Source organism: Plodia interpunctella, chromosome 1, assembly GCF_027563975.2.
Source record: "Plodia interpunctella isolate USDA-ARS_2022_Savannah chromosome 1, ilPloInte3.2, whole genome shotgun sequence".
NCBI lineage: Eukaryota > Metazoa > Arthropoda > Insecta > Lepidoptera > Pyralidae > Plodia > Plodia interpunctella.
The window spans coordinates 3,219,621-3,237,394 of record NC_071294.1 but is presented as its reverse complement, the minus strand read 5'-3'; the positions used below and the strand labels follow the sequence as shown (position 1 = coordinate 3,237,394).

The 17,774-nt window shown below is 34.9% G+C and overlaps 3 protein-coding genes across 4 annotated transcripts in view; 1 reads left to right on the top strand and 2 right to left on the bottom strand.

Annotated features, from left to right (window-relative positions):
• The window catches only part of LOC128672347 (integrin beta-6-like), a 24,337-nt gene extending 17,965 nt beyond the window's left edge, over nt 1-6,372 (bottom strand). The window contains exon 1 of the mRNA XM_053749450.1: nt 6,093-6,372. Within this exon, the coding sequence (XP_053605425.1) occupies nt 6,093-6,245 (153 nt within the window). The 5' untranslated portion in view covers nt 6,246-6,372. The remainder of the gene's footprint in view (nt 1-6,092) is intronic.
• Nucleotides 3,197-12,732, top strand: LOC128672315 (integrin beta pat-3-like). Of its 2 annotated transcripts, none has more exons than XM_053749389.1 (8): nt 3,197-3,226; nt 7,889-8,313; nt 8,413-8,911; nt 9,032-9,363; nt 9,698-9,808; nt 10,252-10,456; nt 10,726-11,095; nt 12,146-12,732. In XM_053749389.1, the coding sequence occupies exons 1-8, from the start codon at nt 3,212-3,214 to the stop codon at nt 12,346-12,348; spliced, it is 2,160 nt and encodes a 719-aa protein (XP_053605364.1). In that variant the 5' UTR covers nt 3,197-3,211; the 3' UTR covers nt 12,349-12,732. The 2 variants fall into 2 exon arrangements, with proteins under 2 accessions (XP_053605364.1, XP_053605356.1); XM_053749381.1 differs by lacking the exon at nt 3,197-3,226 and adding an exon at nt 6,925-7,127.
• On the bottom strand, nt 12,456-17,774 carry LOC128672308 (integrin beta-1-like). Its single transcript, XM_053749368.1, has 8 exons — nt 17,508-17,774; nt 16,916-17,307; nt 16,269-16,800; nt 15,675-16,039; nt 15,271-15,408; nt 14,675-14,858; nt 14,140-14,518; nt 12,456-13,462 (listed from the first exon to the last, which is right to left on the bottom strand). The coding sequence occupies exons 1-8, from the start codon at nt 17,631-17,633 to the stop codon at nt 13,242-13,244; spliced, it is 2,337 nt and encodes a 778-aa protein (XP_053605343.1). The 5' UTR covers nt 17,634-17,774; the 3' UTR covers nt 12,456-13,241.

Below are 17,774 nucleotides of genomic sequence, written 5' to 3'. Positions count from 1 at the left end.
AAAGTGTAAATTGTGAAAAGTAATAAATGAATCTAATCAGCAAGTTCCGCTGTAATAGTTAATGGTGTCATAATGTCATTTTTTTGTCCAAAATATTTGGCCAAACAAATTAATTATTCATGGAGTTCTTACTTTAAGACGACATTCATTTACAAGAATTTTACTTAGGTTAGGTACCTAATTTAATACACAATCTAAATAAAAACTTATTATTAATTTAGAACTCATGATATTATTTTTTCCATAATCTCCTTAATTTCTTATAATTTACAATACAATAAAAAACGTTTATTACATTAGGTTTATATTATTCTAATATATGTGTTGACGAAATATTCAACATTATATGAGCAAAAATCTTTATTTAAATGTCTTTACTGCCAATAGCGAATTAGTTGTCTGTACGTGGAACGTATTGTTGTGAACTGAAGCCATAGACAGTCGTATTTGATTACAGAATGAACAGATTAACTTGTTTGGACAGTTGTACCCTTGGCATTGCGTAGAAGATATTTCACGTCAGTCAGTCATGGGTGCAGCTGGGATAACAAAGTTTCTAGGTCCTATCGTTCATCAAACTGTTATTAAAAAATAATGTAAAAAAAATGTCTCAAACTAGTAATAGTTAGCTGAACGTTAGGAACATAGATAAGCGTAATATTTTTAAATATATACATCTAATTTTGTGATATTCATGAAGCGTATAATTCTTAGCATTAAATTAATTATTTAAAAGTTATAATCGTTAAATGATAAAACAGGAGAGAGACCCGGAGTTGTTTCTTAAGTACTCACAATTAATTGTAATGAAAGATGTAAAAGCCCAAAAATTTCACACCATCACCTTTCGACACCGCGACCTTTAGTGATTGCCTCAGAAAATAAACAAATTAAGGATTTGAGTTCAACATGAATCATGTGACGATAAGACATTGCAATTACCTTTTCAACTTTAAACCCAGGGGGTGGGTCCGTGGTTCATCGAAAATGTCAACTGTCTGCTCATAATGGCTTTAAAATATATCCGCCAGATATTACGCCATTTGCGACAAAAAATGTAAATTCATTGCCCTTGCTGCTTGCACTTGGCCTGGTCTTTATACCTGTTTGATTTCATTATCACATATTTTGTGATGTCTTATTTATGTTGTTGACTTAATAACTACCATAAGTTATTAATCTTATAGACCCCAATTTCAATAATGTATCATTCAAGTGCAACTATGAGTTGTACATTCCGCATGTGACTTAATTTACAATTATAGAATTGTTTTAGCCAACTTGATCTAGTTTATCTAAAGCAGCTTCTTTCTATTCAATCGTAATTACATGAGTATTATTCTAAAAGCTCGCAAACTGTCCTTACAGGTACGAACCTAGATTAATTTCCTGAGGCATTCTAACTCTAATATTCTTAACTTTCCTAATGAACTTATTTCATTACTCTATGTGTATGGCCATCACCAACTGTGCATAATTTAGAAAAAAAACTATGAGAGATATGTCGAAAGTGTTAAGTAAGCAGCCATGAAAATACTAATTTAAAAATTTCGCAGCAAAAAGATAATTGGATGATATTGCATGCTGTAATGAACACCAGCCCACTAAGACCATGATTGATTATATGTAGTGGCATAAGTATCGTCGTTTTCGTATTCATAATGATGTTCCTTCGTCGTTACCCGGTGTCCTGAATGAGCGACAAATGCAACTAGGCAGAGCGACGTGGTGGTCAATATGTATTGGATGTATTTACTTGCAATAAATGCAATGCAGCGTCGCATCGCGTCATGCAACGTGCTGCCGCTCACTAAGGACGCCGTGTAAGGCGTTTACGGAGCTACTTACTTAAATTGTGTAACGTTTTTAATGCATAAAACACGGCGGGATATAGGTCAACGAGTTTGTATTTATAATTTCTCGGAATGGTGTGACTGCGCGGATGTTTGTTGGTTCTGTACTACCACAGATGGTTGATACGTTTACGCAGTATGCACTCAAGTTTATACAAGATGCATTACATTGTAAACTATACGATAGTGGTCAGGAATAGGGTTATTGTTTTTGAACCGACAGGAACTGGTGAAACAACTGTTGATTGCGTTTGTTTTGTAAATAATGATATTTTGGAAACATACGATGGTATTTTCTTACACATAGCAGTCATCAACTAGGGATGTCGACGACCGTGTGAAGTAAAGTCCAAGTATGAAGCGGACCTTGGCTCCAACGCTCAAAAGCTGATGACACAATTGGGAAAACGCTCAGATTAGAGAGAGAGAGAGAGAGAAAGAGCAAGCATATATTGTAAAATTATTACTTGAAGAAATGGGAGAGAAATATTTTACATTTGAACTAATTGAGTTTCTTACATATTATAAAAATAAATCCCTCCTCGCGACCCCTTCGCGTCACTCTGTCTGAATCAACGCCATAAACTCAAAAACGAATAGACGAATTTTTGTACAGTTTTCACCAATAGATAGTATGATTCCTGAGGAAGGTTTAGGTGTATAATTTATTAAGGTTTTACCCGAGCGAAGCCGGGACGGGCCGCTAGTAATAAATAACTGTTTGCACAAATACTTAACATTTCCACAATTAATCACACGATTAAACCGGCCAATAGCCGACGAGGTATGGCAGAACGAAAATAACGATGACCATAATGCGTCACGAAGCGCCAGGATATAATAAACATGATAATAGGATGACCATCATTAATATTATAGCCAGTATAATGCAGAGTTCTATTTGTCTAAGAGCGGATATTGGAAAATGGGGTTCGCAGGAAATTCATCTATCGATCGCTCAACGTTGAACCACTCCACTTGATTGTGTCTATGAATTATGCACCTATAGTAAGCAAAGTGGAGATGTGACTTCGAATCTTTTTGTCAAACCTGCAAGCTTACCATTAACTTTTACAGAAAAATTGTGCCTGAAAATTTATTTTTAAGTGTTTCATGGTACTTTGTGAAAGTTCCATTGTTGTGCTTCCCAAATTATTAAAAGAATTGTGACTATGACAAAAACGTATGTTAAAAATATTATTAATATTATAACATAAAAGTGTGTTTGATTCTTCCAGGTCAAAAAAAATGCACTGGATTGAGAAGATATTCGAAATCTGGAGAATAGTATGGGCTACTATTTGCTATGATGAGATACGAGCAGGATAGCACCAAGATAGCACCAGCATAGCAATAAGATGCAGGAATTTTTGGTATTGTTTTGATAATTCAACTAATGAGAACAAAAATGTTACGACCATATCAATATTTAAATAAGTAGATATGTAAATTAATATACTCGTTAAACTGTAAATGTGTCAATTAGAAAATGATGAGCAGATAACGATCAAGTCATACCTAAATGACTCCTGCACTATCCGAATATAGATACTTATAACTGTTAAAAAATCAGTGTACGTGACTAAGTATGTTTGCTTAATGAACCAACGTGACATGACGTTATATGTACTTGATAAAGTCTTACAAACGTAATGATTTGAATTGAACATCTCAGTTTAATTTAATGACGTTCGACATTCCAATTTGAATGTTCCAAAAAAGGTTCATATTCATAAATATGAACGTTCGATGATTACTAAATCTATAAGGATTTAGAAGCATGTTGCCTACAATCGCTCTTCGTGGGAGCTAATAGTTTCGTTTTCTCAGAGTTTTAATTACACCATAATAGGAAGTACTTCATTATACTTCACCAAATAAAGCTGTTCTAACATTACTTAAAATAGTGTCCCCTTTTGTGCCAAACTTTCAAAAAAAATGTGTATTTTAATTAAGGAAGGCAGTGAACTGCTATATGCTGATGATGATGTGGCTATGGAAAAAAGGTTCCATAGGTGATATATAAAATGAACACTTATTTACAATGCTAATTTATAAGATGTCTAATTTAAGATGAATGCAGCACCAACATGTGATAGCCACTTGCACTTGCGTTAATGCATCATGACTTGCGTCATAAACAATATGCCTAACCTCCGACCATCCCATTTGCAATAGCACTTCCATTGTATACTTAGGTATTAGTAATACACTCATTCCTTCCTTACAGTCGTATTTCTCATGACAGAGGATCATGGTCATTACGTGGTATGAAACACACACACACACACATACACCTTTTCCATTTCGTGCACTAGAAAAATTATTATCCGCTAGAGTACAGATTTCCTCACGACGGTTTCCTTTATCGGAAGCAAGTAGTGGCCGATGAAAACTATAAGTTCATGAGTCAGATCGGTATACGAATTTACGTACGACTAGGATTCGAACACCTTTCGGTCTACCACTTCAATACACTCACAAGAGAGAGTAAACTTTTCGAGTGTGTTAATTGCTAAGACTGTAGTCAGATTTTATTCAAGTCGCTTAAAGCCATCTGACATGACTTTTACGACTATCTACCGCGTCTAGTGGCAAGTAATCATACATGCACACTAGCTGGCTGATGTCGTTAAGAATAATATTCCTCAAAACGGTCTGACGAAGAATAAGCGAAATGGATAAGAAAAGTAGCTGAGGAAAATACTCGGAATAATACTGAGAGAAACCAAAACTATATTTTACGTAGCCCAGGACTTCAAGGAATTAATATGACATCATTAACAAACCTGCAACGCTAATTAGGTCGCAGACAGACGGACAATATTGATCAGTAATAATCTTCGCCTTTCCGGTCCAATTTAATTTAATTGTAAGTATTGACTAATGCGACTCCAGTGAAGGAAAATAAGTATTGTAAGAATACAACGTTCATCTTAAATATATGTCAATAGAAGTTTTGTGGAATTGGGAAGAAGAGAAATCAACATATTGCTACTAAGAAAATAATTGTGTATAATCCTCTTAATACACATGAATGAATTTTTAGAAAGTAGAAATGGAATACACATAATAAAGTTTTCTTTTCTTTATGTCTCTGTCAGTGGACAATTATGTCTCTGTCAGTGGACAAAGTATCTATTTCCAAGAAAGTCATATATAGTCATAAATAGCATGATCTTCTTTATGTGCTATGATGATTTGATAATCTGTGTTCTACACAGAATATCTAAAGTATGACCGCACAAATTCTTGGCCATCTACGTACGTTTATTGATTCAATTGTTTCCTTCCGCTTCCTCGCGACATTTGTCTCCGTTTCTCCAACGGCAACTAGCCTTGGGTTTATAAGGGCTTTCAACTACTCTACTAGGGCAATGGTGGATAGCCATTATAGCACACCAATTGGTTTTAAATATTAGTTTTACAAGAAAAATATTTCAGGAATATGTGATAGTTTTTTAATATAATAAAACTGCACTTTTTCTAAATGCTACTAACGTACTATAGGTAAGTAGTTATCAAAAATTTTGACTACTTATTAAGTTTAAAATAATAAAACTTCTTAAAACATAAGATTCTGTAAACGGTCGTAAGACGGACAAACAACGAACATTTCATTAATGTAATATATATAGGTATGTTTCAAAATATTTCATGACCTTATCATATAAGATTATTATAATGTTGTATGCATAGGAATCAAGTAGGTACATAAAAATTTCTCTTGCATTTGTTCCATTTTAAACATGCTGAAAGAAGGAAAGGTACCCGCTTTTGTTATTGAAAAAACAAAGCAATATCATTCACCCTCACTGAAACAGTATTGTTTTTGCAATTTCATAACCTACATAATATAAATAGGGTGTGATTTTTCACGGGTAAAGAGTTCCTTTTGGTATTTTGTATCCTAATTCTAACTAATGTTATAAATGCGAAAGTAAGTTTGTTTATTTGTTTGTTACTTTTTTACGCTCTATCTACTCAACCAATCTTCTTGAAATTGTGCATACATATAGTTTGAAGTATGAAGAAGGACATAGGGTACCTTTTATCCCGGAAAATTAACGCTGGCGAAGCCGCGGGCAAAAGCTAGTATTATATATCCTTTACTTAATAATTGACCTGTCGAACGTCACATATAAGTAGGTATGTATGTACTTACCTGCCTACTTTTATTTTTTATAGTAAGGCATGCGTAAAGCTAAAATAATACTGGGTACTTTTATGAATACTTACATTAGGACCCGGCGAAATACACCAGTGTCCGCCACATTTTATACACTGATCGCAATCCATAATATTTTCATAATTAGCACTGTTACAATCAAATGCAATAATACTTTGAACAGAAATAGTTATTAACACAATCATTAAGAAAATTGCCGCCATTTTTGTTTCGTGGAAAATAAAAACCGTCAATATTTTTTTCGAGATCGAGTTCGATTTTTAAATAAGCGCGCGCCAACCAATATCCCGTCCGCATGGACGCAGGCCACAGCGTGACTGTCTGGTCCGTTTGAATATACAGCTACGTTCACTTCGCTCATCACGTCAGTTGTATGATTCATTCATCACAATTTTTCGCGGAATTATGGGATACGAATTAAATATAGTAAATATGACCGATAATATTTTCTGACAAATCTAATTCAGCCCCCCATTAATTGTTAACTGGTTTTGTGGGTGTTGGTGCTGTGACGTACCTATGCTTCCGCCCTAGAATAGGACTAATCGTTATACTCCCGTGGGTGTCGTACGAGGCAACTAAGGGCTAGCCTAGGCAGCTGATAGGCAACAATAGCATCCCCATTGGTCGTAAAAATCATGTCCGATGCCTTTAGGTGTATTGACAGGTTCCTGAGCTCCGATCCTTATTAGCCGCGGAAGAAACCGGGAAAAAACTTAGATGAGAGATTACTAGTAAGCAAGAAGCATACGCATTATTTACGGTTGTGTACTTATTTTAGTTAATTAATAATAGCGTATTTTTGTAGCTCCCAATAGGTCATCCGTATTTACAACGAGGAAGATTATTTCATACGATGATTTTCCTTCTTTGCACTTTATTTGTATAACACCAGTCGTCCAGAATAGTGTAATTTATAATATTGCTTTATATTATTCTGAAAGATGAAGAGTCTAGTCATAGTCATAGCGATTTTAATCGAGATGTGTGTAGTCACAGTCTATTGTAAACAGAGCTGTGGCAGTCACGCTTCTTGTGGTGCGTGTACCAGTTTTACTGAAGATACATGTGTTTGGTGTTCTCAGGTACCTACTGATTTAAAAAAAATGCTAATCTACATTAATATTTTACGTGTTTGTAAGTTTGAATCTTCGGAACTAGAAAACTCAATTTCTAAATTCTTTCACCGGTAGGAATTATTTAATCAACTACGCGCAATAAATGAAGTATTAAATAATACTTCATTTATTGCGCGTAAAAATTAGGTAAAAAGTGCTGAAAGACTGCATATTAAAGAGATGTAGGTGGGTAAGCCACCACCAGTAAATGTCAAGTACATTTGCTGTACCTACATTGTTATTTTAGAAAGATAACGGTGAGCCCTTCTGGCATGATATGCAAGTTTATTTCGGGATTTCTTCTCGGCAATGGTCGTTCCGAAAAGCTAGTAGTTTGCAGCTGATAAATATTATTTAATTTGTCTTTAAATTGACTACAACTTTAATAAATGAGGGTGAACTTTTCGCAGTTGTGTACCTACTGATAAGAAATGTTGAAATAGTTGCATGAACAAGTCTTAACCGGTGTACATAAGTGATCTAGTAAGATATCCAGTTAGAAGTAGATTGTATGTAGGTATGAATTATGTGCTTTCATATCGATCGGTATAATTCATACACCAAATACTAAATGTACCAAATGTTTACTTACTAATCGGCGTCTAAACTGGAGAATATACTAATACATAAAAACGACTGTAGGTAACATTTCTCTGAAGATACGAAAAGGTTCTACATTTAAGTTAAAAGTCTGTTGAGATCCTAATTCGTTTATTGTTTCCATTCAGGCTGTGATGACTGGGCGGCGTTGTGTGTCATTGGCGGAAATATCATCTCACAAATTTGATTGTCAAGAAAAACACCGTATTTATCCCACGACCGAAGTCAAAGTATCCCGACCAGACCTCAATTCAAATGATTTTCGTGGAGGCGAAGATGGTATTAAAAAAGATGCTGTTCAATTTGTACCACACAACTTGGATATAACCACCAGGCCTGGAACTGTTGTAAATTTTGACATGTACTATAAACCAGCTAAAGATTTTCCAATAGACGTTTATTATTTGATGGATCATTCTTTCACAATGATACAGCACACCGCAACACTGCAGCAAGAAGGCAAAAACCTGTATAATGAACTGAAAAGTTTCACTAACAATGTTCGTTTTGGTATCGGCAGTTTTGTTGAAAAACCAGCGCTTCCTTACGCTGAGTAAGTATGGTTTTAATGTCGTGCCTTGGAAAAAAACATGTATTAAAAACTTCCTAACTATACAATATTGAAAATATTGATGTTTGGTATTTTTTCCAGTCCGCATAGGCACGTGGCGTATTCATTTCGTAATCATCTATCACTGACCGACGAAATAGAGCAATTCGTCAAAGTCCTAAAAGACGTACCATTTGGCGCTAACTATGAAGACCCTGAAGCTGGTCTTGATGCTCTGATGCAAGTAATGGCGTGCGAACCTGAATTAAACTGGCGAAAAGGTGCAAGGCGCATAATTGTTCTTTGCACTGATGGCACATATCATAGTGCTGGAGATGGCAAAATGGTAGGCGCTGATTTAACTAATGATATGAAATGTCATCTAAAAGGCAATTCATACGATGCAGAATTGACCTTCGATTACCCATCAGTGAGCCAGATAAATAAAGTCGCTACTGATGGCAAATTTATTATAATATTTGCAGCAGTGGAAAATATCCATGAAGATTATATAGCTCTAGCAAACGCAATCCATGGAGCCAAATACGTTGAATTAAAGAGAAAGTCGAACATTATTGAAATTATTCGGAACGCGTACTTGGTAAGTTTTGATAATTAGTTTGCAGCAACAATTTATCCCTTTTATATTTAACTCAATGCTGGATATTTTAGTATGACAATATGGACGCTTTAACAATTAAATTAAATTTATTGATTTCAGGAATCTACAAGAGTGATGAAATTAAGTTTGGATCCAAACTGGCCATTAAATGTAAAATTATCTTTAAACCCTGACTGTCTAAAAACTGAAGACTGCAAAGTTGTTCATAACCAAATTTTACAAATCCAAGCTAATTTAACAGTTTCCAGCTGCGATGGGCCCAGAAAGCCTGTACTGAAAATAGGACCTGCAAATTTGATGGAGAGTCTTTCAATTAAATTAAATGTTCTTTGTGAGTGTGATTGTGAAAAGGGACCTCAGAAAAATAATTCTAAAGAATGCAGCTCCAATGGGTCATACCAGTGTGGTGTATGCAAATGCAACGAAGGAAGGTACGATACATTCTTTATATTGTAGAATTATTATTTGAGAAGGAAAGAGACCTGACAATTTTCGATTGTAATAAATCTTTAAGTTTAAGACACGAATATGGATAAAAGTGACTGTTGACTGCTATCACGTCACATGTTAGAGTACTTTTTCCAACAAATCATAATATCTATATGAAATAAGTTAAATATTTTTGGAATTTTACTTGTATTGAAAATTGTATCCCAGTCCTTTCGATCAGTATGCGGAAAAACGGTGTTAATCGCAGAGCAAAAATAAAATTGTAATTTGGAAATAGCGCCTACAAAATTTAAGTTTAAAGATATCTTATTCCAGATCCGGCAGCTCGTGTCAGTGTTCTGGAGAGAACGCTGGAATCAGCGAATCTCACAAATGCAAAGCAAATGAAACTGACCTGCATTTTTGCAGTTCACACGGTACTTGCAAGTAAGTATAGAGTTTAACAAAAGCACAATCAAAGAAATTTAATAACTAATTTATCCGGTGGCATATTGGAAGTTTTTACAGCACAGGAAATGTAAATAATACATTTTTTAATCAGAGATATCGAAAATAAAATTACTAATTACTTTTTGCTGTTACTTGCGCCCCGTAACAATTTCACCCTTTTCGTCATAGTGCCAAGGGTGAAAGTTGGGTACCCAAGATTAGGCTGCAGCTTAGGGGCGAGGATTATGAGAGCATTGAAATTGTACCTTCACAAGCACTATTGATCGACCTACGAATTTCAACTGGACCAAAACAAAACACTAAAGTGCTTAGTAAATAAAACCACACAGAGGCGTAGAAATGTAGTGAGAGCTCTTGAATCCTTACGGATAAAGAATTACTATTTCTATGAATAAAAGTGGTTTTGTCTCTGATCACAGTTGCGGCAAATGTGATTGTAACGACGACTTTTCTGGAAACTTCTGCGAGTTTGACGACAAGTCGTGTGTGAGGGTGAACAACCAGTTGTGTGGGGGCCACGGTCGATGCCACCTGGGCAAGTGCCACTGCACCCAGAACTGGGAAGGAGACGACTGTAGCTGTTCCGCCGAAGTCTCAGGCTGTATTAACCCCTACACTAACAATGTAGGTGTAATTTAAATTAAAAACCTACAAAAATTCATTGTTTTGCTTACAAGGAACTTTTTTATTTACTCCACAAATTTTCACAATATGCTCAGTATATGAAAAATAGAAAATAACCAGTGAAAGAAGAAAAAAAATTTCGACTTTCCATACTAAGCCTGTCATAAAACTTGTTGGGTTTGTGTCATACTACCATAGAAAATAAAACGCTATTGACATAAAGATTTCGATTTCGATTTTTCGATTGAAATGTTTATTTCAATTTTCAGATATGTTCGGGCAAAGGCAAATGCGTTTGCGGCGAATGTGTTTGTGAAAAGGAAAGTAAACAGAAAGAGAGCCACGGTGGAGCATTCTGCGACAGTTGCGAAGAATGCTCCGAGAGGCGATGCCAGGAGTTGGAGACACAGGTCCACTGCACCTACTACCATACCACCTGTAACAAAGACTATGATGCTGTCGTCGATGTCGTCAACAGAACTGAAATCAACTCGAAACAGCGACAAGGGGAGTGGTGCAAGAAAACGCTAGAAAATGGCACTTGGATTGTGTTCAGACATTACTATGATCACACAGATCGTAAAATACATGTCATTATTCAAGACCAATTGGAGGCACCTCCTAAAGCTGATATTTGGGGTTTGTATGAATTAATTCATCTTGGCAATATATGAAATTATAAAAATGTTCTATTCTGCAAGATGGAAAAACCTAATCGACGGTCGTCTGGGTCTTCCTTCCGACGTCACAGATGTTTTTGAATATTGGTAACGTCACAGATGTTTTTGAATATTGGTACAACAATCAATGTAATTATGTACGTTGGTCTGACTCCTTGTCGGATATGTATAGGTTGGAGTGCGGGGTGAGGAAGGGTGGTCTGACGTCCCCTACACTTTTTAATATTTATTTAATTGAGCTGATCGTTGAGCTCAGCAACACTATGGTCGGATGTTCAGTATGCAGATGACATGGTGTTGTTGGGACCAACGATTGGGATTGGGACAAGAAGCATTTGGGATATGATCTGTGAGGCATATGCTGAATCGCACGGGTTGAGATACAATGTCAAAAAGAGCGAATTGCTGTTGTTTCGGGCGGGGCGGGCGGATATATCTTATGTGCCGCCTGTGACACCAGGTGGCGTAGCTCTGACCCGTGTGACTCATTTTAATTATTTAGGACATATCCTTATACAAGATTTGTGTGATGATATGGACATAGAGCGGGAGCGTAGGGCTTTGGCGGTCCGATGTAATATTTCCTGTCCTGTCAGGCCAGGTTCCAATTTGTCCATAGATGTAAGTACTAACTATATAGGTATCTTTTGTACTAACACTTTGTATGGATTTTGGACCGAAATAAATATTTATTATAAACCCATAACCGTAGTCAGACATACTGGGCGAAAATTTTTATATAATAGCTATTTCAACTCGATAAGAAAAAAAAATTGAAATACAAAGCTAGATTATTATTATAATTATAGTATAAACATACTTAATCACTATGAATCTAGCTTGACGTACTTCGATGATATTATCACACGAAGTATAGTTAATGGAACACAACAGAAGCTACATTTTTATATCTTAAGTATTTAACGGAATACGTAATAGGAACCCGTGTTACGTAATAGGGCATATTCCCAATCAAGGATAAGAAGCGATTATTGAAATTTATTTTCAGTGCCCGTGGGGATAGCCCTTGGTACAGTCTTGCTGATTGGTTTGCTGACGGTCATCATCTGGAAGATTCTGGTGGACTATTACGATGCCAAGGAATACGAGAAGTTTGCTAGAGAAGCTCAGGACGCGGGCTACGAAATCACCAAGAATCCATTTTACATACAACCTGGGACGCAATTCTCAAATCCTGCATTTCAGCAGTGATACGAGATGATTTTATGTATTGATTTCAGATGTTTGAAAGAATAGTCAATTTGCCATAGAACAAAGTATATTTTAGGGCTCATTACTTTTTAATATTTTTATTGTACAAAAAACATACTAAATCTACTATTATTAATAAAAAAAATGTCATATATATTTTTACTATGGTTCAGTTAGTTAGGTAAGGAATAAGAAATACGATTGAAAAAGACGTTGTTTACTTCTGAGCATAGATAAAAGAATAATTTTATCTATGCTTCTCCGTCTGCTCAAGTTTATGTTCGTACTTAGAGGAGGAGGTTAAATTGAATTGTATAACAAATATTATATTATTGTTAAGATAATTTTATTTGAATTGCATTCCTATAAATAGCTTTTGTTTTATTGCCGTCGTTTTCCTTAAAGCTTCTCTCTCTCCTTATTACTATAGAACCTGCACTTGTTCATTTACATTTATTTGACGCTAATAAATTCAGGATTATACCAGGAGAACCAATAAATTTATGTAAACAATAAAACCTCAGAGGATCTATTGTAAGTTGCAATAGGTGCATGGGTAAAAGAAATTCCCCGTGAACCCACTGGTGGATGAAACTCGTGGATGGACGGGTCTTAAAGCCTATACAATTTTAATGTTTGGTTAATCGTGTTTCTTTTTTAATCAGCACTCAAAATACACTAACACAGTTGAAAAAATAGTTCGTCATTTCTTATATCAGCAGTAGTCATTCCAAAATTATAGTAGTTTGTAGCTTACAGATGTACTATATAATTTAAATTGACATGAAAATGTGCCATCAAGGTCTATTTTCTGAATAAATAATGCGAACATGACTTATTCCCTGTAAGTGTAACATTTTCGCTTGTTCTTTAAATACATTATTTTCCTAACACTAAAACTGGGTCTGATCTGTGTTTTCTACAAAGGTTGGGTTTTGGATAGTTTGCATAGGGGAAGTGTATAGAACGTTCTTCCTGATGCTGGACTTGCGTTGGTTGCTCGCCAGGAATTGCTCATACTCTCGTCGGTCCCGTAGGGTCGTCAACACCTTCCAGCCGATCAACGTTCCTATACCAGCTAGGATCAGCGTGGTGAAGGTGATGCCTCCGATCACTATACGAATGCAGAAGTTCTGTGTCAATGACAAGTTATTTTGTAATATTCTTGTAAAGTTTATTCAACAACATGATGCCGGTAATACTAGAGGTCGTACTGCTACGAAGTTTTCATGCATAGTACATATAATTATGGCTGACACTTTCACGGCTCCTATACGTTACACATGTATATGTATAAATCTCGCAATACATTAGAAATATAGGTTAGGCAACCGATGAAAAAAATGGTAATATATGCATTCAGTTATTCAATAAATAAATATATCAAAACGTTTTTAGCAGTTAGCAATGCGGGTTCTAGTATTACCTATAGCTTTATGAGTGACATCTTTCCCAAACCGCAAAGTTTGTCAACTTATAGATATCATTGATATTGATATAATAAATTAAGAAAGGTTAATAGCACAACTAATTATTGTAAATTCTCAACGATTACCGCAGCAAAACAAAGAAGTAACTATATCAAGAGTAACATGTCATGATGTTAATTTTATTAATTAAGTTAATAAGGATACCAATTATAGTATTGTGATCATACTTATTATCGTATCAGTTTGTGTAAAATGTGTGTAATTAACTAGGTACTTATAGACGAATTCAGGATCACTCCTAAATTACATAATATCTGAAATATAATAATCATTATGTAACTAGATCAAAGTTAAAACTTACCATAATAGTTTTGTTGGCAGTTAGCTTTTTCTGCAATCGCCAATTCCATAGTCCTATTTTCATCATAGTATTTGTAACCAAAGTGAATGTAGCATCCGACACCAACTCTCACATCATGACAAATGTTCCAAGAGCTATTTTCATTTGTATTAATTTCCTCAATTCGACATATTTTCAAACTATCCATCGTTGAGCATAAATCTTTTCCATCATAGGTACATAATACCAGCTCTTCTAAAGCTTTGCACTGTCGATTATGGACACCAGAATCAGGAACTATAATGCAAAAACTATTCACATTTGTTTTCCTTTCATCCCATTCAGGTAACACGTCGCAGACACAACCATTATTATAACATTTCCCTCTTTCATTGCATTCCTGAAACCAAAATGTTTAATATACATTTTCTACATTATTTAGATATTTTTCGTTGGTTGTTTTGGTTATAGAAAATGGCTGATATAAGTTTGCTGTTTTAGTATGTCATGGAATGTTGTAGATTTAATAATATATGTATAGAGTTAAATGAATTACCTTATTGTTTTTGATACAGTTGGTTTTGAGCGTGGATACGTCGCAGGCGAGTCCTGTCCACGACTTGTCGCAACTACAGACTCCGCATTGGCAGCGGCCGTGATTTGAGCATATGCTGTTGTTTCTTCTAGGGCAGCTATCAATGTCGCAATGGCAATATTTACCACTGTATTTTTGCTCATTTCTGTAGGTGATTTCAAAGTTAATGCTTTTAGTTGTTGGAGGTTGTTACAGTCCCTAGGTTTCGATGAAATCGGGCTAACGCTCAGATGAGAGAGATAATCTTGTTACGGATTTACGTGACTACGAGTATTTGTTAAGTGCATATCGCGATACTTCTACACATACCTATATGTTAAAGCCAACAAAAGTAAAGCCTCTCGAAATCATCTATAATTTTTGCAGCATTTCACAAACCTGATGACTATATATATTCTAAATATTTAAACACCCAGCTGACTACTAGGACAAAAATATGCAACAGATAGACAGATAGACAAAAAGCTACGTTTGTGAGTTACGAACTTTTATTTGCCTACATCATGTATACCGTGCAAATACATTCATTAATTTTGTTATATTATATATTGCCTTACCCAGATCTATGACAAATGCAGGCTCCACATATGCAGTCGCCATTGCCGCTGCACACCTTATCATCGCCCTTCCGTTTACACGAAGCAAAATCATCTTCTTTATCATAATATTGAGTGCAATTGCATTGATGACCAAACCTGAAAACAACCAGATCATGGACTTATTTTATATACAATGTCATTTAAAATTCAACGTCGATTTACATACTCTATGTTATCAACAGCCATTTAGACGTCTCCACTACATTGAGGATAATCGATCAGCTAAATGCTCTTCACACAGCACTTATTTGTTTTTAATTGTACAACCTTTAAGTCAAAACATTTCTGCCACATAAATAATTTTCTCATGAATAAAATAAATAAATAAATAGTTAAGTTCTTAACAATATATTTATTTTTACCAGTTTTTATCACAGTTGCATAGCCCACATTCAAGTGCCCCGTTGTTATTGCACTGAGGTGCTTTCTTCACTATTCCTGCTTCACATTCACATTTAGTGATTACTTCTACGTCCAAATTTAATATTTCGTTAAGTCCATCCATTATAACTTCTATCTTAAAATTCCTTACAGACTCATCATATTTTTTAAGTGTAATAGTACCAATAATCGGCTTTTCTTCGTAAAATTTGACGGTGCACTCATTTTCTGATTCTGCATTTGATATAAAATCTCTTTTTTTACAGTCTGGAGTAAATGTAATCTCGTAAAAATCTTCAGTTTTTGGCGTACTAGAGGTTAATAAACGAATGGTTTTTGTTTTTTCCTAAAATAACATTTGGGTATGAACAATGTTTAACTGGGAGAGGATCCCAATCAAGCATTTTATATTCTATGTCTTATTTACAGAAACTATAAAACTATTAAATTCATCAGAATTGAATTTTTGAAAAATAGGGTCAAATAAACTTGTAACGAAAGCCTACTGCTATAAGTAGAAAATAAATAAAATTTGTCTAGTAAAAAAATACAATAATAAATAAGATGAAACATACTTCATAGACCTCCTTTAATATTTTGTCAAACTTTGTCTTTCCATTGGCGTTTTCTTGAATACTATACGCCTCAGATTTTCCGTAAACAGCATCAGCTAGATCGCTATATATAGACTCTACACTATCTTTAGCAACAAATATGGTAATGACACCAATCTTCTTAGCCAACTTCTTAATTACGGCAACAGAGGGGTAATCCATTTCCAATTCTTTTTTGTATACACCGTCAGCCCCTGTATAGCATTTACCATCATATGGAGTTACTATCCCAGCTATCATACCATCGCCGGCTGCGTGGTATTGATCATCAGTAATGAATAATACGATTTTCCTGGAATGTGGACTCCAGCCAATAATATTTTCGGGACCGTTGCTACAAGCTAATACTTGCCCCAGGGCATCGAGACCGCCTTCTGGCAAATCAAAGTTTTGGATAAATTTTGTGTTTTTCAACGTTTCGTTGAATAATGTCACATTATCTGTTAACGGTAGTTGGTTCCTAAAAGAATAAACTTCTTTTTTCTGGGGATCACTGAAAGAATAAATTTGTTACTATATAAACTAGAAGGTTAAATACCTAAAACAATTATTAAAATTATTACATAAGGCGATTGATTATAATTACCTAATGTCATTTTGATACTTACTTCACAAATGGGAAAGTGTTTTTGTCTACAAAAGTGCCGATACCTAAACGGATTATGCTTGTGAATTTTTTCATGACATTATAAAGATCTTGCGATTGTTTCATTAGCGTGTCTCTTATTTTCTTCATTGAATTGGACACGTCCAGTAGAAAATATAAATCGACAGGATAATTTTCAGCTTGCTTATATTTAAAGTTGAAATTAGTGGGTTCTCCTACTCTAAGTTTTAGTTTTATATTTTGAGGCGCAATCTGTACAACGTGCTTCGACGACGAAGTAAAATCATCATTGTGAGTGACGGTCACTGTACTATGCATGTTTTGCAAATCATTTGGACACTGCTTTTGTATTTCTGAATTTAACGATTTGCATCGTATCCCTTCATAATCTACCTGAAAAACAAAATATATTTTTCTGATGGACCAAAAAAGGATTTAGTATACTCTGATCTAAAACGAATCTGAACTGCACAAAATATTAGATTCGAAATAGTCTTTATAAATTAAGTTTCAATTGTGTTATGATATATGTTTATTGTTGTATATTTCTAGATACATATTTATACTTAAAAAAATGTCTCATATTTACTAACCTTTTCACACCAAACACAATTGGCATTTGTGATGCATTTACTACAGGTGTCTTGAGATTCGCAGGGGTCAGCTAACACAGAGTAACAAATATAGAGATGTAGAAAAGCACACAAACTTGACCTCATCGTACAAAGAAACAGAGCTGGCCTCTATTCTCTTCGCCAAACTGGAATTAACTTGCGTTAACGCCACGTTCACAGGAAAAAAACATATAAACTTCACACTCCTATATCAAACGGCTCTTACAACTAAAAATGAATGTTTTC

What these genes read in the sequence shown, in the direction of transcription:
- LOC128672315 (XM_053749381.1), top strand. Translation starts at nt 6,987, where the DNA reads ATGAAGAGTCTAGTCATAGTCATAGCGATTTTAATCGAGATGTGTGTA. An exon ending in TTATTCGGAACGCGTACTTG is followed by an intron (nt 8,912 to 9,031) that starts GTAAGTTTTGAT and finishes TATTGATTTCAG; the next exon opens with GAATCTACAAGAGTGATGAA. An exon ending in TGCAAATGCAACGAAGGAAG is followed by an intron (nt 9,364 to 9,697) that starts GTACGATACATT and finishes ATCTTATTCCAG; the next exon opens with ATCCGGCAGCTCGTGTCAGT.
- LOC128672308 (XM_053749368.1), bottom strand. Translation starts at nt 17,633, where the DNA reads ATGAGGTCAAGTTTGTGTGCTTTTCTACATCTCTATATTTGTTACTCT. An exon ending in TATTAAAGGAGGTCTATGAA is followed by an intron (nt 16,040 to 16,268) that starts GTATGTTTCATC and finishes ATGTTATTTTAG; the next exon opens with GAAAAAACAAAAACCATTCG. An exon ending in ACTGTATCAAAAACAATAAG is followed by an intron (nt 14,519 to 14,674) that starts GTAATTCATTTA and finishes TTTTGGTTTCAG; the next exon opens with GAATGCAATGAAAGAGGGAA.